Source organism: Urocitellus parryii, chromosome 9 (assembly GCF_045843805.1).
Source record: "Urocitellus parryii isolate mUroPar1 chromosome 9, mUroPar1.hap1, whole genome shotgun sequence".
Lineage (NCBI taxonomy): Eukaryota > Metazoa > Chordata > Mammalia > Rodentia > Sciuridae > Urocitellus > Urocitellus parryii.
In genome coordinates this window covers 95,390,206-95,415,758 of record NC_135539.1, presented here as the reverse complement: position 1 = coordinate 95,415,758, position 25,553 = coordinate 95,390,206, and the positions used below count along the sequence as shown (strand labels likewise).

Below are 25,553 nucleotides of genomic sequence, written 5' to 3'. Positions count from 1 at the left end.
CAGGACTCAAATTTGTATAATCACTTGGGAGAAGTATTTCTGAGTATGGAGGAAATCTCTCCTATCTTTTCTCCATTGGAGCACAAAAAGTAGCAGGAAAAAGGCAAGTCTAGAATCAATGTGTGAAGGGAAAGCAAAGCAGTTGAGTTTAATGAGAGTTCAGGCACAGAAAAGGCTTAAATTTAAAGGCAAGTAGTTATGAGCCCTAAACATAGCCTTTCTTAATTTCTTGAAAATAGCAGCTATTTTTTAAAAAAAATCCTACTTTTGTGCTTTTTATACTTGTAGGTTATTAAAATAAGTGACAGTACAGAAGACGTGGAGCTCACACCTGTTTTGGAATGGCTATCAGAAAGACATTTTTACTATTTATTACAGCAATTTAAGATATTTTCCAAATTTCGGTGAGATTAATAAAAATTAACCTTTTTTATTTTTTATAGTTTGATCCTGTTTTAAGAAAATGGCCTGGATGACACTTGATTTCTATTATAGTAATGCCATGTTTATGGGGAATTATAGTATTTCAGATAAAGGAAACTTACTCATTTAAGTATTAAACCCTTAATTTTTGGATTAACATTGCCCCCAAAAAAGATATTTAATAGTCAAACATACTTAAATAGACTGTATTGACCTCACTTTGCCTTTTTTTCATGCATTTATTCATTCATTAATTAAACACCTGCTAAAAATCAGGTGTTATTCTCGATGCTGTGGTTACTCTGTCAAACAAACCAAACAATTGTCTAGCTCTCAAAGAACCTTAATTGTAGTAGGTGAGAGATAATAAACAAATCTGTAAAAATGTAAAATGTCAGAGATGAAATGTTATGAAAGAACTAAAAATTTTTTAAAAATAAAACAAGGATGAAGAAGCTGGGGGCAACTTGTTGATTCAAGTTCATCTTTGAAAGATTTGTCTAAGGTACTTTACATTGTATCACACAACAGGATTCCTAAGACTCTCTTTCCTCACAAAGTAAACCCAGACTGTTGTTCTTTCAGTGTTTGCACAGTACCTAGTTTTATAATTTTCTTTTTCCTTCTCAAATGTCTACCTTTTCTTGTGGTGTGCTGAAATTTGCTGGGGACTAGGAAGAGAAACTAAATAACACCCACACTCCCTCCCCCCGACACATTTGCATGGTGCTGGGGCCTCACACATGCTAGGCAAGTGTTTCACTATTGAGCTAGAGCCCCAACCTGAGATTTAAAAAAAAATACTTTAAATTATTATATTTAACATAATAAATAGATTAAATAACTTTCCAGTAAGAGAAGTATATGGGATTTTGTGGCAGAGAAGTTATTTATTGGACAAAATTTGTCATGTACCTATCCTGTTTCACTCTTATGAGGACAGGCAATAGAACCATGAAAAAATATACAAAGTGTCTGTTTCTATATAACTTAGATTTCAATGGAGGGAGATGAATAAATAAGTAACTAACTAAATAAAGTAATTTCAGATAATGATAAGGACCAGAAAGATAATAAAACAGAATAAAATACATGTTTAGATAGGATGCTAAGAGATGCCGTATTTAAGCAGAGACCTAAATGATAAAAGGAAATGGCCATGTGGGACATTGAGAGAAGATAGTTCCAGCCAGAGGATAGACCAAGTTCAGTAGTTTTTATTCAATAATAGGAATTGCGTGACAGGAGCATTGAAGAGATTGGTAGGAAATGAAGCTGGTTCTGTTAATTTCTGGGTCACATTCAGTGAAGGTGATTGAGGAACGGTTCTGATAAATTTCCTGTCTAGGATATGTGATAAATGCATCCCTAGAATTTAGGTGTTAATTGTAAGGCTAGATAGGTTTTGATTCTGGATTATCAGTTAAAATATTATCCAGAGTACTATTTCTTTCTTTCTTTTTTGGGGGGGTGGGGAGAACCCTGGATTGAACTCAGGGGCATTTGACCACTAAGCCATATCCCCAGCCCTATTTTGAATTTTATTTAGAGACAGGGTCTTACTGAGTTGCTTAGCACCTTGCTTTTGCTGAGGCTGGCTTTGAACTTGTGATCCTCCTGCCTTAGCCTCCCTGAGCTGCTAGTATTACAGGTGTGTGCCACCACACCTAGCTCAGAGTGCTACTTTTTATATTTATTTATTTAAAACTCTGTATCAGTGTTGGGCTTTCCACTATCATCTTTGCCTTATATAAATACTCAAGGTCCATTCTGCTTTAATCAATTTTCATGTATTAAACTTTTGAAACCCAGTCAGAACTGGAACAAGAGTTTTGTTTTGTTTTGTTTTGTTTTTAATGACATTTGTCATCAGTAAGTACACTGTCATTTTTTTCTTGCTTCTTTCTCAATCTCTTTCTCTCTCTTATTTTGTGATCGTGGGACTCATGTTCTCCATTGAGCTATACCTAGCTCCATTTTCTTTATTCATTTTAAGAAAAATAGAAATTAAAATTTTGTCAATAAATTTTATTTTTAAATTTTATTTTTAGTATATTTTGTGAAGTTATTAAATTACTGTATTGAAAAAGTAACATTTCAGGCTGGAGTTGTGGCTCAGAGGTAGAGCTTTCTTCTACCATGCATGAGGCACTGTGTCCAATCCTCAGCACCACATAAAAATAAAATAAAGAATATTATGTCCACCTATAACTAAAAAATAAATATAAAAAAATTTCAAGTAGAATAATAAGCTAAATATGAAGTGTTAACAATTTTATCTGGTGATGCTATGGACAGAGCAGTGGGTTGACTAGAGCATCAGCATGAGCCTTTTTATCCTGTTAAACTTCCTGATGGATTAGTTTGTATGGCCTGGTGCAGACACTCAGGACACTGCCAATGGGTTCCCTGAGTTTTCAGGAATCTTCAAGAGTCTTGATTGTACCACAGCTCTACAGATCTGGATCAAAGTAAAATAGGAGCTCATTAGAATGCCTATATATATGGTCAAGTCACAAGATTTGTGTGAGGCATTTCTGATTTTCAGGGTCTCTGGTGTTTCTCTTTGAAGGGCATCTCATAGGACTCTCTTTGAACTGCTTGGATGGATTCAGACCTCTTTCAGTCTCTTGATTTAAACTCAGCCAGTATCAAACAGATTGACTGTTTGGTTGGTTTTTTGGACACCCCCTCCCTGCTATTTTTCTGTCCTCACTAGCCCTTACCAGCTACACAGGAAAACAAGTAATCACATTTCAGTGCTTACTTAAGAGTGGTTGTTTTCTTCAAAATGCAAAGGCTGCTAAGGGAGGGATTATGCAATTTAGCACAGAATAATCCTATTGATGCAGAAAATGGTGAAATTGAAGGAGATTTGGAGAATCTATGTCTTTTGATGTATGACAATTATGCATGATGAATAATCATGAGGTAAACTTTTCAGTTCTTTCTCATACAGTTTTTGAGTGTTTAAAAATTATATATATATATGATTTTTATAACTTAAATAATATCAGAATGACATACATTATCTTAACATTTTACTTATTTTTTTAAATCATTATCATTTAATTGTCATTGAAAATTGAATTTCAACTCCTCTTGATGTTAGAGTTGCTTTTCAAAATAGTAAGCCAATTAATGTGTAATGGGAAGGAATATATTGTTATAGTTTTAAATTTTTATTTGGATGTTACAGATAAGTGAATTCTGCATCTATGAGAATTTTAATGACTTTAACTTACATTTACCTTTTACTTTATATTCTGTTGATAGTTTGGGAGAAAACTTAAAATGGTTTAGTATTTACTTCAGGTAGCTCAGAATGAATGAAACATATAGGGAATTTGCTAAAATTACTTAGTTTTTACTATATTTATTCTATGTAAATATATGATTTGTGAATATAGAATTTAAAAAGTGTTTTTCTTTTCAGAATGAATAAAGCTTTTGTTATCTGGAAGTTGAATGTTAAAAGAATTAAGATAGAGAAGAGCAAGTAAGTCTTGATATATATTTATAAAAAATTTCAAAATCAAGCTGTATTTTTGAAATATACTATGAAAACAGATATAATTTATCTAATAATTAGAAAGTCACTTTTGTTGCCTTTATGATTAAACTTAAGCCCCCTCCCCCTTTTTTTTTTTCCTTTTTCCTTTTTTTCATCATGGGCATTGAACTCATGGCTTTGAGCATATTAGGAAAGTGGTCTACCACTGAGCCACACCACCAGCTATACAATTTAACCAGTCTTCTATTCTCTTAAAAATAGTTAAATACTTACTATATTTCCCAGCATATCATTCTGTGGTCATAATGTTATGAAGAAACTTGGTGAGCTCCCCTGGTCATCTTATCTTTTTACTTAAAAAATAAAAAAGAGGAATATGATTAAGTCTTTCAAGATAGATGAAAGTCAATCCTATTTGGTAGCAGCTCAAGCAAGAAAACGCTTGTGTGTGTGTGTGTGTGTGTGTGTGTGTGTGTGTGTGTTTATTTTTGTTTGTATCAAAGCTCTTATGTTTCTATAATTGTGGATTGAGGTGCAATTTTAAGAAAATAATACAGAGAAATCCCATGTATCCTTTTTACAGCTTCCCCCAAGATGGTAACAGTTTGCAAAACTATTGTACATTATGACAACAGGACATAGACACTAATATGATCAAGATACAGAACATTTCTTGCTGCAGTCTGGCTGGGCACAATTCAGGTGCTACTTGTCAAAAGAAACGAACTTTATTTTTAGAACACACCACAGAGGAGCCAATCAGTTGGCAGCTAGAAGTTTGTTGGGGCCGCTGTGAGCCAATCATCAGCTGGCAGCTGGAAGTTTGCTGGGGCCCCTTCGGCTGTGGCTCTCAATATCTTCTGTCACTAAAAAATCCCTCGTGTTTTTCTTTTTTTTATGACTATACCCACTTCCTTCCCATTCCCACTCTCTCCTTAGCCTGTGTCTGCCACTAATCAGTTCTCCATTTCTATACTTTTGTCTTTCCAAGAATGTTCTTAAGGGGGAAAAAAGTGTATTCTTGTCACAAACAATAATGATAAATAAAGAAGAGAGGAGGAAACATTTGGAGGTTTGTGGCATAGATGTGGTGATGGTTTACAGATGTATGCTTATTTCCAAATGTATCAAGCTATATAAATTAAAAATATACAGTTTTTTTGTGTATCCATCATACTTTGATTAAGTGGTTTTATAAAAGCAAAAAAAAAGAAGAATGTTATGTAGATGGAATCACATAGTACATAATCTTTGGGATTGACTCTTTTCACATAACAGAACTCATCCAGGTTGCTGTGTATGTCAGTAGTTCCTTTCTGTGGCTTAGTACATTCCATGATATGTGTTTACCATGGTTTATTTAACCATTTGCTAGGGAAGTACATCTGGGTATTATCCAGTTTTTGGCTATCCTTGAAAGAGTGCTGAGAATAGACATCCTTGACTTGTTCCCTGTCTTATGGAAAAGCATAAGTGTAATGTTAGTTTTTTGTAAACTTTTTTTTTTATAAATGTTCAAATATTTGTGTACAGTGTGTGTGTGTGTGTGTGTGTGTGTGTGTGTGTGTGTGTGTACAGGTTGCTTTTGAAACTAGTTTTCATTTTTCTGGGGTAAATGCCCAAGAGTGTAATTGCTGGGTCACAAGGTAATTGCAAGTTTAATTTCCAAAGAAACTATCAAACTGTTTTCTAGAGTAATTCTACCACTTTAATTCCTACCAATAATGTATGAGTGATTCAGTTTCTACATATCTGTGATATCATTTGGCATTATCACTATTTTTTTATTTTAAACATTCTGATTGGTATATAGTAATATCTCTTCAGGGTTTCAATTTGCATTCCCCTAATGTTGAATATGTTTTTAAGTCCTTATTTGCCATAGACATGTCCTCTTTTGTAAAATGTATCTTCATTTCTTTTGTCCATTTTCTAATTGGATTATTATTCTTTTTAATTTTGCTGTTGAGTTTTGAGAGTTCTTTTTATATTCCAGCTATAGATTCTTTTTCAAATATGTGGTTTACAAATACTTTCTCCTGGTCTTTGGTTTTGGTTTGTTTTAAATTCAAGAGTATTTATTTGGCATTGATTACATGCCAGACATTGAATCAATAGTTAAATTGCTCTTTGGACCTGTAAAGTAGTTGAGCTCAGCTTCACTGACTTGGGAGGACTTTAATGTGGAGGCATGGCTGTCACTCAACTCCTCCCCCTTATTAAAGTGATACATTTTGCTGACCAAGGAATAGGGGTGAGGAATTGAAAGGAGCTGTTGCTGGCCATAGATTATGCGAATCATGTTCCTTATCTTTTCATTCTCTTACAATCATGTTCCTTATCTTTTCATTCTCTTTTGGAGAGCAAAGGTTTTCAAATTTGATGAAATACAATTTGTCAACTTTTATTCTTATGGAATCTTGCTTTTGGTATCAAGTTTAGGAACATTTTGCTTAGTCCTGGATTCCAAAGATTTATTTTGCTGTTTTATTTTGTTTGTTGGTTGATTTTGATTTAGTTTTTAAGGTTTTTAGTTTTAGGCTTCCTTTAATTCATTTTGAATTAATTTTTTATTATAAGGTATGAAACTTAGATTAAGATTCATTTTCTTGCCTATGGATCATTTGTTGAAAGGCTTTCTTCTAATGACTTGGTTTGGCATATTTATCAAAAAATCAGTTTGGTATGTTTGTGGGTCCACTTCTGGCTTCTCTATTCTGTGTCATTGATCTATGTGTCTTTTCCTCTGCCATTGGTTAATTTCTGTAGCAATAAGGTTTTTTTTTAACTGTCATATTTTGTTTGTTCTTTGTAAACATATGTGACAGTAGAGTATATTTTGACATATTATATATACATGGAATGTAACTTCCCATTATTGTGGTTGTACATGATGTGGAGTTATACTGGTCATGTATTCATATATGAACATAGGAAAGTTATGTGCAATGAATTCTATAGTCTTCCTATTCCCATCTTCCCTCCCTTCCCATCATTCCTCTTTGTCTAATCCAGTGAACTTCTAGTGTGTTATCATCCACATATAAGGAAGAACATTCAGACTTTGGTTTTTTGGGATTTTGTTTTACTCTTTTTTTTCAAAACTGTTTTAGCTATTCTAGTTCCTTTTTCTTTCCATGTACATTTTGGAATAATTTTATCTACATCTACAAATAATTTTGCCTGAATTTTGATAGGAATAGCATTTAGCCTTTTTATCAATTTAGGAAGAATCAACATCTTTATTGTTTTGAATTTTTTTTCATTCTTGAATATACTCTCTGTATCCTTCTGATTTTTTTCCCTACCATTGTGTAACTCTCAGTATAAAAAACTTGTACTGTTATTTCAGTCTGGATTCTCTAGCAAAACAGAACCAGTAGGTTATATAATTTTTGCATATTGATGTTACATGCTATTTACTTATGTGATATGACCTTGCTGAACACACCTAATAATTCAAGGATTTTTTTGTAGATTTCTTAGAATTTTCTACACAGGCAATCATATCATTTATAACTAGGGACAGTTATAATTCTTCCTTTCTGGTCAGTATTCCTTTATTTCCTTTTCTTGCCATATAATATACTTAGAATTTAAAGGATTATGTTGAGTAAGAGTGGTGAGAATAGATATCCTTGACTTGTTCCCTGTCTTATGGGAAAGCATAAGTGCAATGTTAGTTTTTTGTAAATGTCCCTTATCAAGTTGCAGAAGTTCCCCTTTATTCCTATTTTTATGACAGTTCTTGTCATGAAAGTGTGTTGAACTTTGTAAGAATTTTTTTCTGCATCAGTTAATTGATTTGATCATGTAAATTTTACTCTTTAACCTATTAATATGATAGATTACATTGATTGACTTTTTAATACTAAACCAGCTCTACATTCCTGGGATAAATTTTATTTGGTCATGGTGCACAATTCATTTTACTAAATTTCCTTCGGTAATATTTGGCTAAGTATCTTTGCATGAGGAATACTTGTCTGTAGTTTTATTTTTTTAACTGCTTTGGTCTGGTTTTGATATGAGGCTAATACCAGCTTCATAAATTGGACAGGAAATGTTTTCTCATCTTATTTTCTGGAAGAGGTCATGTAAAATTGCTGTTAATTCTTTTTTTCTGACCTAAATGCTATTTAAGTTTGTTTATTTTTATTACAAATTAATATATTCATGGGGTGCAAAGTGATATTATGATTTGTGAATAAAATGTAGTAGACTAATTATATGAAGCTATAAACATATCCATCCATCATCACCTCAAATCTTTATTATTTTTGTGGTGAGAACATTTTAAATTTACTCTCTTAGCAATTTTTAAATGTACAATATGCTGTTATTAGCTATATTCACCATACTACCCAATAGATCTTTAAAAATAACATATTGTAAAAACCTATTCCTGTCATGTAACTAAGGCTTTGAACACTTAGACAATCATCATCCTATGCTATTCAGCCCCCTTTATCTGAGAAACACCATCTTGCTTTCTGATTCTAAATTTGAATTGTTTGAGATTCTAAGTATAAGTAAGAACATGTGGTGCAGGTTGAAATGCTTGGGACCAAAGTGTTTTTGGTTATTTTTGTATTGTGGAATATTTTCATATGAACAACGAAATACTATGGGGATGGGACCCAATTCTAAAAAAAAAACAAATTCATTTATGTTTCACAAATGTGTATGTTTCATATACATAGCCTGAAGGCAATTTTATCCAATATTTGAAATGCATCTGTGTTTTGACTATGACCCCACCACATGAGGTCAAGTATGGAATTTTCCACTTGTGTCATCATGTTAGCACTTAAAATTTTGGATTTCAGATTTTTGTAGTACCAGGGCTCAACCTGCATTTGTCTTTGTGGGCCAGGCTTATTTCACTTAGCATAATGTTTTTTAATTCTACCCACATTGTCACAGAAAAATAGGACAGAATTATTTAAGGTTGAGTAGTATTCCATTATGTAGTAGGATGGCTCCAGTTTTGTTGTTTTTATTCATGATTTCCTTGATAATTTGGTTTGTTTTCTCATTCAATATTAATTTTAGGGTTTTTCTCCCTAGATATATGAAAACTGACATTGGAATTTTGATAGAGATCATTTTGAATCATAGTTTTCTTTGGTTGGTAAAGATATTATTTTAATATCACTGATTCTTCTAATTCATAGACATAGGATAGTTTTCCATTTGTTTATATCATCTTTAATTTCTTCAATTAACATCTTCTAGTTTTTAGTGTCTAGATCTTTTACCACCTTGGTTAAATATGTTCCTGAACTTTTTTTTTTTTTTTTGGTGGCTTAGAGAATTGAACTCACAGCACAGTATATGTGAAGCAAATGTCTATCATTGATCTATATGCCTGCCCTTGGATAGTTTATCTTAGGTGTTTGTTGTATAGAAATGCTACTGATTTTTGTATTCTATAACTTTATTTGTTTATTAGTTCTAAAAATTCTTAATGTAGTTTTAAGGTTTCCTATATAAAAGAGCATGTTGTCAGCAATCAGTGACAATTGCACGTCTTCCTTTTCTATTGGTCATTTTTTTTCTTTTTGCTGTCTAGGTTCTTTGACAAGGACTTCCAATACTGTGTTGAATACAGATGATTAGAGTGGAAATCTTTGTCTTATTCTTCCTCCTAGATGAAATACTTAGTTTTCCACAAGCGAGTGGCTTGTCATATATAGCCTTTATATTCTTGAAAGTATGTTCTTTTTATACTTAGTTGATTGGATGTTTTTATCATGAAAAGAAGTTGGATTTTGTCAAATGCTTTTTCTGCATCTAATGAGATTATGTTTTCCCTCTTTTCTATTAATGTGACATATTTTATGTCATATTTATTGTTTTTTTTTTTGAAAGCAGGGATGGAACTCAAGGGTGCTTTACCACTAAGCCACAACCCTAGACACTTTTCAGATTTTATTTAGAGACAAGGTCTTGTTGAGTTACCTAGGGCCTTGCTAAGTTGCTGAGGCTGGCTTTGAACTCACAATCCTCTGTCTCAGCCTCCCTAGATGCTGGGATTATAGGTATGCACCACCACACCTGGCATTTTTTGATTTTTTTTATATTAAACCATCCAGATATCCCAGAATCAAATCCTACATGATCATGGTGAATAATTCTTTTACTGTGTTGTGAATTCAGTCTGCTAGTATTTTGTTGAGGATTTTTCATTTATATTTATCAAGAATAGTAGTGCTGAACTCTCAAAAACATTTGGAAGTATTCCAAACCCTCAAATTTTTTGGAAAGGTATGAGAAGTCTTGGTGTTAGTTCTTTAAATGTTTGCTAGAATTCAACCTCAAAATCATTGGAACTTAAGCTTTTCTCAGATGTGGGGATACTTTTTTTAAAGGATTTTATTTTATTTTTTAATTGGTGTATGTTAATTACCCATAGTGGAGGGCTTCATTGTGACATAATCAAACATGCAAATAACAATTTCACACCTAGTATCTCCTCTGATTCTCCTCCAGTTTCCTTTGTCTACCCTAATGATCTTCTTCCTATTACTTTCATGATGTACTTTTCTTTCTTTTTTTCTCTTCTATCTCCAACCTATGAGAGAAAACATGATACTTGTCTTTCTGTGTCTGGCTTATTTCTCTTTACACAATGCTCTCCACTTCCATACACTTTTTTTGCCAATAACATAATTTCCTTCTTCTTTATAGCTGAATAAAACTCCATTGTGTACTACATTTTCTTTATTAATTCATCTGAAAAAAATGTCACTGGACATCTGATTCCATAACTTGATAGTTGTGAATTGTGCTGTGATAAACATGGGTATGCATGCATCTCTAAAGTGTGCTTGAAGGGAAAGTGAGGAACTAGAGACAGGCAAGCAAGAAATGAAGGACAAAGACCAGGCACAGATACACAGGAAAGTTTATTGGTCAGAGCTGACAAATAAAGGCCATCTCTCTATAGAGCAGAAAGAGAAGCAAAACAGGCCTAGGTTTCAGGACTTTTTGGAGGCAAGCTCAGGAATCAGAGCAGGGTGGGTCCTAATGTTGACTATTAGGAGCTGGATTGGTATTTGGGAGTAGTGAGCCTTTCTCAGAAACTCCCTTGGGAGAGAAAGTGAAACTTTTTCTTTAAAATGGCAGCTGTCACTTAAGACATCTATCCAGATGCTAAGCAAGGACATTATAGTACTAACTTTAATTCTTTTGTATAAATACCAAAGAGTGGTATAACTGGATTATATGGTAGTTCTATTTAGTTTTTTGAGGAAACTCTATACTGATTTCCATACTGGCTTTACCAATTTACATTTCCACTAACAGTTATGAGTTTCTTTTCCCATGCATTCTTGCCAGCATTTATTGTTATTTGTAATCTTGATAATTGCCATTTTGATTGGAGTTGAGATGGAATCTCAATTTTTATATATATATATATTTTTATTGTTGGTTGTTCAAAACATTACATAGTTCTTGATATATCATATTTCACACTTTGATTCAAGTGGGTTATAAACTCCCATTTTTACCCCGTATACAGATTGCAGAATCACATCAGTTACACTTCCATTGATTTACATATTGCCATACTAGTGTCTATTGTATTCTGCTGCCTTTCCTATCTTCTACTATCACCCCTCCCCTCCCCTCCCCTCCCCTCTTCTCTCTCTACCCCCTCTACTGTAATTCATTTCTCCCCGTTGTATTATTTTTCCCTTTCCCCTCACTGCCTCTTGTATGTAATTTTGTATAACCCTGAGGGTCTCCTTCCATTTCCATGCAATTTCCCTTCTCTCTCCCTTTCCTCCCACCTTTCATCCCTGTTTAATGTTAATCTTCTTCTCATGCTCTTCATCCCTACTCTGTTCTTAGTTACTCTCCTTATATCAAAGAAGACATTTGGCATTTGTTTTTTAGGGATTGGCTGGCTTCACTTAGCATAATCTGCTCTAATGTCATCCATTTCCCTCCAAATTCTATGATTTTGTCATTTTTTAATGCAGAGTAATACTCCATTGTGTATGAATAACACATTTTTTTTATACATTTGTCTATTGAAGGGCATCTAGGTTGGTTCCACAGTCTTGCTATTGTGAATTGTGCTGCTATGAACATCGATGTAGCAGTGTTCCTGTAGCATGCTCTTTTTAGGTCTTTAGGGAATAGACCGAGAAGGGGAATAGCTGGGTCAAATGGTGGTTCAATTCCCAGCTTTCCAAGAAATCTCCATACCGCTTTCCAAATTGGCTGCACCAATTTGCAGTCCCACCAACAATGAACAAGTGTACCCTTTTCCCCACATCCTTGCCAACACTTGTTGTTGTTTGACTTCATAATGGCTGCCAATCTTACTGGAGTGAGATCGTATCTTAGGGTGGTTTTGATTTGCATTTCTCTGACTGCTAGTGATGGTGAGCATTTTTTCATGTACTTGTTGATTGATTGTATGTCCTCCTCTGAGAAGTGTCTGTTCAGGTCTTTGGCCCATTTGTTGATTGGGTTATTTGTTATCTTATTGTCTAATTTTTTGAGTTCTTTGTATACTCTGGATATTAGGGCTCTATCTGAAGTGTGAGGAGTTAAGATCTGTTCCCAGGATGTAGGCTCCCTATTTACCTCTCTTATTGTTTCTTTTGCTGAGAAAAAACTTTTTAGTTTGAGTAAGTCCCATTTGTTGATTCTAGTTATTAATTCTTGTTCTATGGGTGTCCTATTGAGGAATTTGGAGCCCGACCCCACAGTATGTAGATCATAGCCAACTTTTTCTTCTATCAGACGCCATGTCTCTGATTTAATATCAAGCTCCTTGATCCATTTTGAGTTAACTTTTGTGCATGGCGAGAGAAAGGGATTCAGTTTCATTTTGATGCATATGGATTTCCAGTTTTCCCAGCACCATTTGTTGAAGATGCTATCCTTCTTTCTGTGTCTTCTATTCTGTACCATTTGTCCACCCGCCTGTTTTGGTACCAGTACCATGCTGTTTTTGTTACTATTGCTCTGTAGTATAGTTTGAAGTCTGGTATCACTATACCACCTGATTCACACTTCCTGCTTAGCATTGTTTTTGCTATTCTGGGTCTTTTATTTTTCCATATGAATTTCATGATTGCTTTCTCTATTTCTACAAGAAATGCCATTGGGATTTTGATTGGCATTGCATTAAACCTATAGAGAACTTTTGGTAATATTGCCATTTTGATGATGTTAGTTCTGCCTATCTATGAACAGGGTATATTTTTCCATCTACTAAGATCTTCTTCTATTTCTCTCTTTAGGGTTCTGTAGTTTTCATTGTATAAGTCTTTCACCTCTTTTGTTAGGTTGATTCCCAAGTATTTTATTTTTTTGAGGATATTGTGAATGGAGTGGTTGTCCTCATTTCCGTTTCAGAGGATTTGTTGCTGATATACAGGAATGCCTTTGATTTATGCTTGTTGATTTTATATCCTGCCTCTTTGCTGAATTCATTTATTAGCTCTAATAGTTTCTTTGTAAACCCTTTTAGGTCTGCTAGGTATAGAATCATGTCATCTGCAAATAGTGATAATTTAAGTTCTTCTTTTCCTATTTTTATGCCTTTAATTTCTTTCGTCTGTCTAATTGCTCTGGCCAGTGTTTCGAGAACTATGTTGAATAGAAGTGGTGAGAGAGGGCATCCCTGTCTTGTTCCAGATTTTAAAGGGAATGCCTTCAATTTTTCTCCATTCAGAATGATGCTAGCCTGAGGCTTACCATAGATTGCTTTTATAATGTTGAGGTATGTTCCTGTTATCCCTAGTTTTTCTAGAGTTTTGAACATAAAGGGATGCTGTACTTTGTCAAATGCTTTTTCCGCATCTATCGAGATGATCATATGGTTCTTATTTTTAAGTCTATTGATGTGATGAATAACATTTATTGATTTCCGTATATTGAACCAGCCTTGCATCCCAGGGATGAATCCTACTTGATCATGGTGCACAATCCTTTTGATATGTTTTTGAATCAGATTCGCCAGAATTTTATTGAGGATTTTTGCATCTAGGTTCATTAGACATATTGGTCTGTAAATTTCTTTCTTTGAAGTGTCTTTGTCTGATTTAGGAATCAGGGTGATGTTTGCCTCGTAGAATGAATTTGGAAGTTCTCCCTCTTTTTCTATTTCCTGAAATAGCATTGGTATTAGTTCCTCTTTAAAGGTTTTGTAAAACTCTGCTGTATACCCATCCAGTCCTGGGCTTTTCTTAGTTGGTAGTCTTTTGATGGTTTCTTCTATTTCCTCAATTGATATTGGTCTGTTTAGGTTGTCTATATCCTCCTGACTCAATCTGGGCAGATCATATGACTTAAGAAATTTATTGATGCCTTCACTATCTTCTATTTTATTGGAGTATAAGGATTCAAAATAATTTCTGATTATCTTCTGTATTTCTGAAGTGTCTGTTGTGATGTTGCCTTTTTCATCCCGTATGCTAGTAATTTGAGTTCTCTCTCTTCTTCTCTTCATTAGCATGGCTAAGGGTCTGTCGATTTTATTTATTTTTTCAAAGAACCAACTTTTAGTTTTGTCAATTTTTTCAATTGTTTCTTTTTTTTGATTTCATTAATTTCAGCTCTGATTTTAATTATTTCTTGCCTTCTACTTCTTTTGCTGTTGTTTTGCTCTTCTTTTTCTAGGATTTTGAGATGAAGTATGAGATCATTTATTTGTTGGTTTTTTCTTTTTTTGAGGAATGAACTCCAAGCAATGAATTTTACTCTTAGAACTGCTTTCAATGTGTCCCATAGATTCCCATATGTTGTGTCTGTGTTTTCATTTATCTCTAAGAATTTTTTAATTTCCTCCTTGATGTCTTCTATAACCCATTGATCATTCAGTAACCTATTGTTCATTCTCCAAGTGATGCATGATTTTTCCTTCCTTCTTTTATCGTTGATTTTCAGTTTCATTCCATTATGATCAGATAAGATGCGTGGTATTATCTCTACTCCTTTATATTGTCTAAGAGTTGTCCTGTGACATAATATATGATCTATTTTTGAGAAGGATCCATGTGCTGCTGAGCAAAAAGTGTAACTGCTTGATGTTGGGTGGTATATTCTATACATGTCAATAAATCTAGGTTATTAATTGTGTTATTGAGTTCTATAGTTTCCTTATTCAACTTTTGTTTGGAAGGTCTGTCCAGTGGTGAGAGAGGTGTGTTGAAGTCTCCCATGATTATTGTATGGTGGTCTATTAGACTCTTGAACTTGAGAAGAGTTTGCTTGATGAACATAGCTGCACCGTTGTTTGGGGCATATATATTTATGATTGTTATGTCTTGTTGGTGTATGGTTCCCTTGAGCAGTATGTAGTGTCCCTCTTTATCTCTTTTGATTAACTTTGGCTTGAAATCTATTTTATTTGATATGAGTATGGACACTCCTGCTTGTTTCCGAAGTCCATATGAGTGATATGATTTTTCCCAACCTTTCACCTTCAGTCTATGTATATCTTTTCCTATCAAATGCATCTCCTGTAGGCAGCATATTGTTGGGTCTTGTTTTGTGATCCATTCTACTAGCCTGTGTCTCTTAATTGGTGAGTTTAAGCCATTAACATTTAGGGTTATTATTGAGATATGGTTTGTTCTTCCAGCCATATTTGTTTATTTATGTTACTAAACATGGCTTGTTTTCCTCTTTGATTATTTCCCCCCTTTACTGTCCTACCTCCCACTGTTGGTTTTCATTGTTATTTTCCATTTCCTCTTCTTGTAATGTTTTGCCAAGGATGTTTTGAAGAGATGGTTTTCTAGCTGCAAATTCTTTTAACTTTTGTTTATCATGGAAGGTTTTAATTTCATCTTCCATCCTGAAGCTTAATTTCGCTGGATACACGATTCTTGGTTGGAACCCATTTTCTTTCAGTGTTTGAAATATGTTATTCCAGGATCTTCTAGCTTTCAGAGTCTGTGTTGAAAGATCAGCTGTTATCCTGATTGGTTTACCCCTAAATGTAATCTGCTTCCTTTCTCTTGTAGGTTTTAAAATTCTCTCCTTATTCTGTATGTTGGGCATCTTCATTATAATGTGTCTAGGTGTGGATCTCTTATGATTTTGCACATTCGGCGTCCTGTAGGCTTCTAGGATTTGGGATTCTGTCTCATTCTTCAAGTCTGGGAAGTTTTCTCGTATTATTTCATTGAATAGATTGCTCATTCCTTTGGTTTGGACCTCTATACCTTCCTGTATCCCAATGACTCTTAAGTTTGGTCTCTTTATGTTATCCCATATTTCTTGGATGTTCTGCTCATGGTTCCTTAACAGTCTTGCTGAGCTGTCTATGTTCTTTTCAAGTTGAAATACTTTGTCTTCATTGTCTGATGTTCTATCTTCTAAGTGTTCTACTCTGCTGGTAGTATTCTCAATTGAGTTTTTAAGTTGGTTTATTGCTTCCTCCATTTCTAGGATTTCTGTTTGTTTTTTATTACCTCTATCTCCCTGTATAGTTGATCTTTTGCTTCTTGGATTTGTTTGTGTAATTCATTGTCAAAGTGATCTTTCATTGTCTGATTTTGCTGTCTAATGTCTTCCTTGAGATTCCAGATCATCTGAAGCATGTATATCCTGAATTCTTTATGTGACATTCCATCTGCTGCAACTATTACCTCTTCTAAAGTTGAGTTGACCTGCATTGCTTGTGGTCCTTTCTTTCCTTGTCTTTTCATACTGCTCACATTTCTTTCTGCTTGGTGAAACTGTTGTGTTTTTGAAATTTTCCCCCTATATATTTATATTGCTCTTGTATAGTTGAAAAGTCTCCCTTGTAGGGGGGGCAGCGGCTGTGCTCCTTCTCCAATTGGGGTGATCTGTCTACCACGCTGGCGGGCCGCTGGGTCTGTTCTGCCGGTCGGTCACAGGTCTGCCTACCTTGCGGGCGCTGGCGGCAGCTCTGCTCTGCCCCTCCTCCAATTGTTGTGATGTTGTCTACCACACCCGCGGACCCCTGGGCCTGTTCTGCCGGTTGGTCGCAGTTCTGCCTACCTTGCAGGCACAGGCGGTGGCTCTGCTCTGCCCCTACTCCAATCGGGGTGACGTGTCTACCATGCCTTCAGGCCGCTGGGCCTGTTCTGCCAGTCGGTGGCAGGTCTGCCTACCTTGCAGGCACAGGCGGCAGCTCTGCTCTGCCCTTACTCCAACTGGGGTGACGTGTCTACCACGCCGGCGGGTCGCTGGGCCTTTTCCAGGCATGGGCGGCAGCTCTGCTCTACCCCTACTCCAATTGGGGTGACGTGACTACCACGCTGGCGGGCCGCTGGGCCTATTCCGGGTGCGGGCAGCGGCTCTGCTCTGCCCCTACTCCAATCAGGGTGACCTTTCTACCATGCTGGCAGGCCGCTGGGCCTGTTCCTCTGGTCGGTTGCAGGTCTGCCTACCTTGTGGGCACAGGCAGCAGCTCTGCTCTGCCCCTACTCCAAATGGGGTGACGTGACTACCACGCCGTCGGGCCACTGGGCCTGTTCTGGGTGCAGGCAAAGGCTCTGCTGTGCCCCTACTCCAATTGGGATGACGTGTCTACCATGCCGGCAGGCCGCTGGGCCTGTTCCTCAGGTCGGTTGCAGGTCTGCCTACTTTGCGGGCACGGGTGGCGGCTCTGGCATGCGTGAGGCACTCGGTTTGATCTTCAGCACCATATAAAAATAAAATAAAGGTCTTGTGTCCACCTGCAACTTGACCCTGGCAGCAGGGCCTTGGGAGCTCAGAGCCTGTGTGTGAACTTGGGGCACTAGATGCTGATGCAGGCTTTCCAGAAGGTCTCAACTTGACTGCTTCGGAATCTCAATGTTTTGATTTGTGTTTCTCTGATGGCTAAAGATGTTGAACACTTTTTCATACAATTGTTGACCATTGTATTTCTTCTATTGAGAAGTGTCTGTTCAGTCAATTTATTTAATGGATTTGTTTTATTTATGTCAGGTTTCTTTAGTTTTTTTATATTTTTTGTATTAATCCTCCATTGGAAGAATAACTGGCAAAGATTTCTTCCATTTTGGAGGCTGTCTCTTTACATTGCAAATTGTTTCCTTGTTGTGCAGAAGTTTTTTAATTCAACACCATCCTATTGTTTAATTCTTACTATTATTTCCTAAGCTATAGGAATTTCCTTCAGAAAATCATTGCCAGTGCCTACATGTTGAAGTATTTCCCTTATATTTTCTTTTAGCAGTTGTAAAGTTTCTGGTCTTATATATTGTAAGTGCAAAATGACAGATCAGACCTCAACAGATTCAGAGAAGCCATTTATTTATTTGCAGACTCAAGCACCCCAGGGGCCCATTTTCTGAATGTGAAGGGGATTTTAGTTTTATATGGCATAATAAGAGTGGAAACTGTGGGCGTGTCCTTCAGACTGTTGGGCTAGTTGTACAGGTTAAAATTTTAACTCTGGAAGGCAGTTTTATAAAAAGCTCCCAAAGGATGAGTACTGATATCTTACCCATTGCTTTTCTTGCTCTGGGATTCATTGTTTCCCAGAATTTTACTGTGCCCGCATTTAGGACTAATTTGCAATGTGGAAAGGTCAGGAGCCCAGCATTCAATATCCACCCCCTTGCTTCTGAGCCCATTGTTATTGGGAAAGGATTTACTGTGAGAGATTAGTGCTTGGCTAGTTTTCCCTCCTCCTTCCCAAGCTGCCCTGTCCCTCTGCTTTTCTTTCCCTGTCCTGTAGAAATATAATATTATTTTTCATAATCCTTCATATATAGGTCTTTGATCCGTTTTGAGTTGACTTTTTTATATGGCAAGAAATTAAAATTACTTTTATTCTATATGGGGATATCAAGTGTTAAACCCCGATGCAAAGAAAAGACCACTGACTCCAATTTTAAATCAAATTAAAGCAAGCTTTAATTTTCTCTCCCCAAAACCCTGGGTTACAGATCAGTACCCCAGCTCTCTAGGAACACAGTTTTATAGCACAAAGTTGCAAAGGGGGGGTGTCTTGAGAACTTATAGATAATAGGATTTTGACAAGCATAATACAAAGGCAGATAGTAGGTTAATGATCTATATGGCTTAACAGGTAGGGAATAAATTTAGATCCCAACATCAGAATTTATGAGGCACCACTGAAGTTTCAAAGGGGGTTGTTATCTGGTCAGGGAAAGCCAGGCATGGGTGATTTCAAGACGTGGGCAGGAATTCCAAACAGGTTTAGAAATCGCAGTAATTTATAGTAAAACAGAAATTAACTTTTCATGACTTTTTGACAAGATGGCTCCCAATCTTAAGATGGAATTAGACTGGGTTCATCACAAGTTTTCCCAGAACCATTTGTTATAGATTATCTTTTCGTTTTTATTTCTTTCTCTTTTCTTTTTCCTTTTTTTTTAGTATTCAGTTTGGTTTTATTTTTTCACATTTTTTATCAGTACATTATTATATGTATATTATATGTGTATCAATGTACATATTGATGGAATTTGTTGTTCCATATTCATACATGCACACAACATAACAATATAATTTGGCCAATATCGCTCTCCAGCACTTTTTCTCTCCTTCCCTGCCTCCCACCTGTCTTTTCTTCAGTGTATGTTTTCAGATGATTGTATCTGTCTGTGTTTGTGTCTTCTACTCTTTTCCATTGGTCTACATGTCTGTTTTTATGTCATTATCAAGCTGTTTTTGTTAGTATGGCTTTATTGTATAATTTGAAGTCAGATATTTTGATGCTTCCAACATTACTTTTTACTAATAAGCATTGCTTTTTGTATGAGTCTTTTTTTTCTTCCAAATAAATTTGTGTTCTAAGTATAAAACAGTATCATTTGCCAATAAGAATTATTTGGCTTCCTTCTTTTCTTCTTGCGTCCCTTTTATTTCTTTTCTTGTCTAGTTCTTTTTAAATTTCAAATATTATGTTAAATAGGAGTGGTGAAAGTGAACATATTTGTTTTGTTTTTGATTTTTATATGAAATGCTTTCAGTTTTCCCCCATTCAGTATGATGTTAGCTTTGGGTTTATCATGTATATTCTTTATGATATCGAGGTACTTCTATTCTGGATTTCTTTAGGATTTTTATGCTTAATTAATTAATTAATTAATTTTTATGTTTAATCTTGTCAAAGACTTTTTCTCCATCTATTTAGATAATTATGTAATTTTTATCCTTAATTCTGTTTATGTGGTGTGTTACATTTTTGTTTGCCTGTGATACTGAGGATTAAATCCAGGGGCTGTCTATCATTGAGCTATATCCCAAGCCTTTTTCATTTTTTATTTTAAGACAGGGTCTCACTAAGTTGTAGAGGCTGGCCTGGAACTTGTGAACTTGTGTGCCCTGGTCTCACAAGTCACTGTACCCAGCCGGTATATTATCTCAGAAAAATATTTTTAAATTTGATTTGCAAGAATATTATGAAGGATTTTTGCACCAGTGTTCATCAAGAATATTGGTTGATAATTTTCTTTCCTTGATGTGTTTTTAGCCAATATTGGAATGACATTCATGACTTTGGCTTTGTAGAATGTATTTGAAAGCATTTCTTCTCTTTCTGTTTAATGGAGTAATTTGAGTAGCATTCATGTTTGTTCTTCTTTAAAGATCTTATAAAATTCAGTCATGAATCTGTCTGGTTCTAGAGTTTTCTTTGTTGGGAGGTGTTTTATTCAGTTTTTGCATTGCCATGACCAAAACGCTTGACAAGAACAACTGAGATCAGAAAAAAGTTTGTTGGGCTCATGGTTTCAGAGTTCTGTCTGTCTGAGGTTTCATAGACCTCAGATGGTTGACTCCATTGCTCTGAGCCCCAAGTGAGGCAGCACATCATGAGGGAAGGTCCTAGCAGAGAAAATCTGCTCAGCTCATGGTGTGGTCAGCAAGCAGAGATAAGAAGGGCAACTATAAGAATGTTGCACCCTTCCAGTGCACATTCCCAGTGACCCACTTCCTCTAACCATATCCCACCTGCCTGTAGTTATCACCCAATCCATTCAAACTAGGAAGGACTGAGACTGATTAGGTTACAGTTCTCACAGTTCTCACATAATTTTCTGAATTAATACAGAAACTTTTGGAGAGACCTCATATCCAAACCATAATAAAAGGTTGTTTAATCTCACTACTTATGATTGGTCTGTTTACATTTTCTATATCCTCTTGATTCAATTTTGGTAGATTGTATATGTCTAGGAAGTTATCTATTTATTCTAGATTTTTCCAGTTGATTAGAACATAAATTTTCAAACAGTCTCTGAGTTTCTGTTTTATCCCTTTTTTCATCTCTAATTCTATTAATTTTGGTCTTTCCTCTCTTTCTTTTGGTTAGTTTGGCCAGAGGTTTGCCACTCTTACTTATCTTTTCAAATAACTTATTCTTTGTTTATTGATCCTTTGTATTATTATATTATTCTTTCTATCATTAATTTCCTGATCTTTATTCTTTCTTTCATTGTTATTTTTCAGGTTGATTTTTAGATTCTTGTTTTTTCCAAGACATTGAAATGCATCATTAGGTTATTTAAGATATTTCTGATTGTTTTATCAGCTGTAAACTTCCTTCATATGGCTGTTTTCATTGTTTCCCACAGATTCTATATATTGTGTTTCTATTCTCATTTGATTCTGGGAATTTTTAAATATCTCACCTCACCAACCTTTCTGCATGTATTTGCAACATTTCTGTATTTTTCTTGTTTTTTCCACATTTATTCCATAATGATCTGATAAGAGGAAGGATGAAGGAATTATTTCATTTTTTAACTTTCCTTTCTTTCTTTCTTTGAATTTGCCAAGACTTATTTTGTGATCTAATATCTAATCTGTTTTGGAGAAGGCTCCATAATTAGCTGAAAAGAAAGTGTTTTCAGCTGTTATTGGATGAAATATTCTGCATATGTTTGTTAAGGACACTGATCTGAAGTATAGTTTCACTCTGTAGTACCTTGGTTAATTTTTTGATCTGGATGACCTATCAATTAGAGTGGGATATTGAAATCAGCCACGATTATTGTATTGTATTTATCTGTCCCTTTATATTGAGTAATGTTTGCTTTATGAAATTTGGTGCACCAACATTTGGAGCATATTTACAATTATTATATATTTTTGTTGGATTGTTTTGTTTACCAATATGGTGACCTTTGTCTCTTCTGACAAAATTTGACTTTGAAGTTGAATCTTCAGATATGAGAATAGTTACTCCTTCTTGCTTTTAGATTCAGTTTGCATAAAATATTATTTTACATTCTTAAACTTGTAGTCTGTGAATGTCTTTGCAAGTAAGATGTATTTATTGCAGACAACATGCAGTTGGGTCTTGTTTTTTAATCCTATCTGCCAGTCTGTCTCTTGATCAAAAAATTTACATCATTTGCATTCAGTGTTGTTATTAAAATGTATGTCATTTTTTCTATAATTTTGTTTTATTTCTAATGTTTGATCTGTTCCTAATTCTCATTTGCTTATCTACTCTTCTAATGAGATTTATTTTTTCCCATGTTCTCTTATTTTTATTTTTTCCTGTGTGTTGGATTCATGTAAGCATCTTCTGTATTTCTGGATTAGTGGTCACGAATTCCATTAGCTTATGCTTTTTTTGGAAAGTTTTATTTTTTTCTTTAATTTTGAAGTGTAGCTTTGCTGGATATAGTAATTTAGGTTGGCAATCATTTTTTTTTTTAAGGCTTGAAATATATCATTACATGCCCTCTCTGTCTTTCTACAGTCTTTCCCATACCTATCCTCCCTTCCTTCCCCCAACTCTGCCGTTTCCAATCATGTAAACCTCCCCTTACATTGTAAGTCAGCATCCACATATCATAGAGAACATTTGGCCTTTGGTTTGGGGGGATTAGCTTATTTCACTTAGCATGATAGTCTCCAGTTCCATCCATTTAGTGGAAAATGCCATACTTTCAATAGATGAATTTTAGAAATTGTAATTTAATATCTCTTAACTATTCCCTGTTTATAGTATAATTGTCTTAAATATTTCATCTATATATAGTTGGAACCATATTAAACAGCGTTATGACTTTTGCTTCCATTATCAAACATGATTTAGAAAAATCAAGAGAGGATAGCTTATTATATTTATTCATAATTTTGTCTATCATGTTCTTTCTTCCTTTTTTGATGCTCCTTCTTTTAATTTTTGGTTGTTTAATATCTGGTCAATGAATTTACTTTAGCCATTCTCTTAGGGGGTGTCTTTTAGCAACAAATCATCTTACTTTTCCTGTATCTAAGAATATCCTGAATTTCCCTTCATTGATGGATAGGGGATATATATAGGGGATCCTGGGTTGGTAATTCTTTTCTTTTAGCACTTGAAAAATGTTGTGCCATTTTCTAATGGCCTCCTTGATCATTTGAATTGTTTATCTCCTATAAAAAAAGTGTTTTCCTCTTGCTGTTTTCAAGATTTTTTTTCTTTTTAGTTTTCAAAAATTCAACATTGATGTGTTTTGGTGTGGATTTCTTTGATTTATCCTGTGCTTAATTCCCTTAGCTTCATGAATCTCTTGTTTTGTGTATCTTTTGCCAAATTTGGGGAGTTTTCAGCCATTATTTCTTCAAGTATATATATTAATATATATATTTAATCTGCCTTCTTTCTCTTACCCCCTGGGACTCCAGACACAAATGCTAGATCTTTTTTTAAGGACCATATAACCTGAATTTATTAACTTTAATCAACAATAATTTAAAAGATGCAAAAGTCCCATATGATAGGAAATGAAAAAATGCTTATACAATAAATGAAGGAAACTGATCAATGGTCAAATAGTCAACATACAATGCAGTCAACTAACAAACAGTCACAAGGATCAATGTAAGTCATGAATCATCTTCCATGTAACATTGGCTTTTTCCCCCAAACATAAAGGCAGATTAATCCAATAGCTGCACTAATTATCTTTATACCTCCACTTGAAATTAACATTTGAATTAAACACATATTAATGGCTCATAACAGCACTAGTTTTGTACTGGCTAAGGAATTCACCAGGTGATGCTCATATTTAAGCAAATGTTAGCATTACAATGAACAGTATTTTTTCAGTTATTAACTTCAGGATAGTACTGGGTGATTTTTTTTCCAAAAAATACAAATAGGTAAAACCTAAATGGACATTTAGAGTAAAAATTATTTTCTAATTTAAGAGACATGGAGTAAGACTTGTTGATCAAGTCTCAACAGTACCTACTTAAAAAGTTAGAATAAACACAACTTTTAGGATAGCCCATTTCCGTTCCAGTCTACCACTTAATAGGAGTGCTTAGGCAGGTCACTTTGATGGTTTGAAAATTTATAATACTATCTTGAATCTCACAAAGACCTTTTGCAACTTTTTTTTTTTACCAATTAGAAATTAAGGAAAGTCTATTTCAAGAAAAAGAATAATACTACCCCTCCCATGTCACTGGGTCACTAGCAGTCTCTCAAATCATTCCTCAATTCCCAAATTCCCAACAACTTAAGTTAGAAGCTCCTTACCCTGTAAGACATTATATCTCAGTTGAACAGAAGATGCCATGATATTGTACTTGGGGTACGAGACAAACTACACAAACTATCTTCTACTGGCATCAGTAGACTAATGTCTAGGTATGCACAGGACTGACTTAAAAAGTGATTAAAGAGTATTTCAATTCATTAAAGAAAACAAAGCTTAGAAATTACCTGCTTCTCCAACTACAAGGTGGAATCTTAAATAGAATAAGTTATACTCTATGTATGTATAACTTGCCAAAATTATTCATTCTACTGTCATATATAACTAAAAAGAACAAATAAAAAATAAAAATTTAAATTAAAAAAGAGATTACATGCTTATTCAAGTAAGTTTAACTTTAGTGCTTAGTGAATTTTTAATTGGCTCCTGTTACTGGTAAATACAACACTTTGTTTTTGGTGTAGAAACCAAATAAATCAGGTTTTCCCTTGAGAATACAATGTTCATTTGTGTGTAAAGTGCTAGTTTATTTATAAACTATTTAAATAAACTTTAGTTGGTTAGAACTTGGTGCTGATAACGCCAAGGTCGCGGGTTCGATCCCCGTACGGGCCACCAAAATGCTGCAGGCTTCTCGGCCCCTGGCCGAGCGAGCTGGCTGAGCCCCGCTCCTGCCGCTGCTGTCGCCGAGCACCGCCTGCCGCACTCCTGCTGGGCGCTTCCCTACTGGGCTGTCAGTGCACGCTGGCTTGCAATCTTGCAACCCGGTTGGGCACAAAAACACAAGCCAGCCAAACTGAAACAAAGTTTTATTTTGTGAGAGGCCCTGTGCGTCCCCTAACAAGTGGGTCCATCCACGTGTCTCCTACCTGAGCGGGGAGGGGGGGGGCTCCACTTCCCCCGGAACACCCTCCTACCATCCTTTCCCAACCAATGGGAACTCTCCCATTACAAGAGTGACATGAGTAACCTGAGTCCCGAAACGGACCCAGGTAAACAGCAGGAGTCCAATTACCATATGAATGTAACTTAACATAATCATAATCTGAATGGCTGGCTGGCAGTCACTAAACTCAAAGGTGCCTGTATCAATATTTTTGCTGTGGCTCCTAGCAATTTGTGTGTAAAGTGCTAGTTTATTTATAAACTATTTGAATAAACTTTAAAGTCTGCTTGATAGCAGACTGACATCT

The 25,553-nt window shown here is 35.1% G+C and overlaps 1 protein-coding gene across 1 annotated transcript in view; it reads left to right on the top strand.

Moving 5' to 3' along the window:
• Dnah14 (dynein axonemal heavy chain 14) overlaps positions 1-25,553 on the top strand; it is a 356,406-nt gene that overhangs the window by 22,107 nt on the left and 308,746 nt on the right. Inside the window, exons 6-7 of the mRNA XM_077802938.1 lie at positions 289-404; positions 3,860-3,922. Coding sequence (XP_077659064.1) covers positions 289-404; positions 3,860-3,922 — 179 coding nt within the window. The remainder of the gene's footprint in view (positions 1-288; positions 405-3,859; positions 3,923-25,553) is intronic.